This window comes from Aplysia californica, unplaced genomic scaffold (genome assembly GCF_000002075.1).
Source record: "Aplysia californica isolate F4 #8 unplaced genomic scaffold, AplCal3.0 scaffold00270, whole genome shotgun sequence".
In the NCBI taxonomy this organism is placed as follows: domain Eukaryota; kingdom Metazoa; phylum Mollusca; class Gastropoda; order Aplysiida; family Aplysiidae; genus Aplysia; species Aplysia californica.
In genome coordinates, this window is record NW_004797540.1 from 709,358 (window position 1) to 710,618 (window position 1,261).

Below are 1,261 nucleotides of genomic sequence, written 5' to 3' on the forward strand. Positions count from 1 at the left end.
CAGGGGGGCATGCCCCCCTGTTTTTACCCATAATTTGATATTTTACAGTTAGATTTGAAATTGTCTTGAAAATAATTGATTTGCGACAGTTTTAGTGGCTTTATGTGTGATCTGCAGCAAACAGTACTGCAGTTTGACCCCTGAAACAGTGCATCTGTGTGCGGAAGTGAAAGTAAAAATGTACCGAATATCTAGATTCTAGATCTAGAGATATACGGTCCGCTAGATATCTAGAATCTAGATTTAGATCTAGACTAAAGTAGATTCTAGATAGACTGGAGAGAGAAGATGAGCAATCGAAGTTCCAAGCACTTACTATGTTGTAGCAGGCATCAAGGGGAGAAAGGTCTGTGAGAGTTTGTGCAAAGTCAAGAAACTTCTCATCGGAGGACAGAACCTCAAAACGGATTGGTGTACGATTTTCTCCTCCTAATGTCCCTGCAGCTTTCTCTCCCCCTTCTCCGGCACCAAACAACCATTCAAACACTGATGACGAGGGCTGACAAAATATGATGGTAAACAAGAGGAAAGCATGAACACAGTGATGTTTCAAATTCATTGCAACCTCAGGGCGATAGACACTTGAAACCTTTCATCAAAAGACAAAACGTTGGTTAATCACAAGTGCAAATGTTGTGAGTGTTGTGTGTGACTGATGTGAGATTTGGTTGGTAGAGCTTGTACAGTAAAGCAACAATTCACAAGACGAGCCTGTTTCTTCACTTTGAATGTTGAATGTGAAAGCGGAAGTAGAATTGTTTGTTACTTTAAAAGCCCTCGCTGAATATAACCTCTCCTCTTCATTGGTCAAATAAATAACACAGAGGGAGCATTCATTTATTTAGTTACTCCACCATCCTCGAGCTTGACAGATATTGGTATACTGGTCACCACAGCATTACTGAATATGATCCATCAATTAACAATTGTCTTTTCCATACCCTCTGTGTGTAGATTATTATGCTAAGCTAATTAGCATGACTCTCGAGTCTCCTCGCAGCCTAGGCCATGGGCCAGGCCCTGACCTGTGCCTTTCCAAATTTACTTCCTGTTTATTGCATCACTGCAATATTTAGTACGTCTTGAAATGCATGCAAGGACTTGCCAAAACAAATACAATTATGCCAAAAACAATTTAAAAGAAAAAAAATGGAGATCAATATTATGCATTAAGGAAGCCAGCAAGATCAATGGATGTCATTTTACTAGAATTGATGAAATGTATAGGAAAACAAAAGTAAAAAAGATAAACATACCCCCC

General features: G+C 39.3%; 1 protein-coding gene across 1 annotated transcript in view; it reads right to left on the reverse strand.

Annotated features, from left to right (window-relative positions):
- Positions 1-1,125, reverse strand: part of LOC101846432 (protein brambleberry) — an 18,230-nt gene extending 17,105 nt beyond the window's left edge. The window contains exon 1 of the mRNA XM_005101104.3: positions 317-1,125. Within this exon, the coding sequence (XP_005101161.1) occupies positions 317-559 (243 nt within the window). The 5' untranslated portion in view covers positions 560-1,125. The remainder of the gene's footprint in view (positions 1-316) is intronic.
- Between the last annotated feature and the right edge of the window lie 136 nt (positions 1,126-1,261).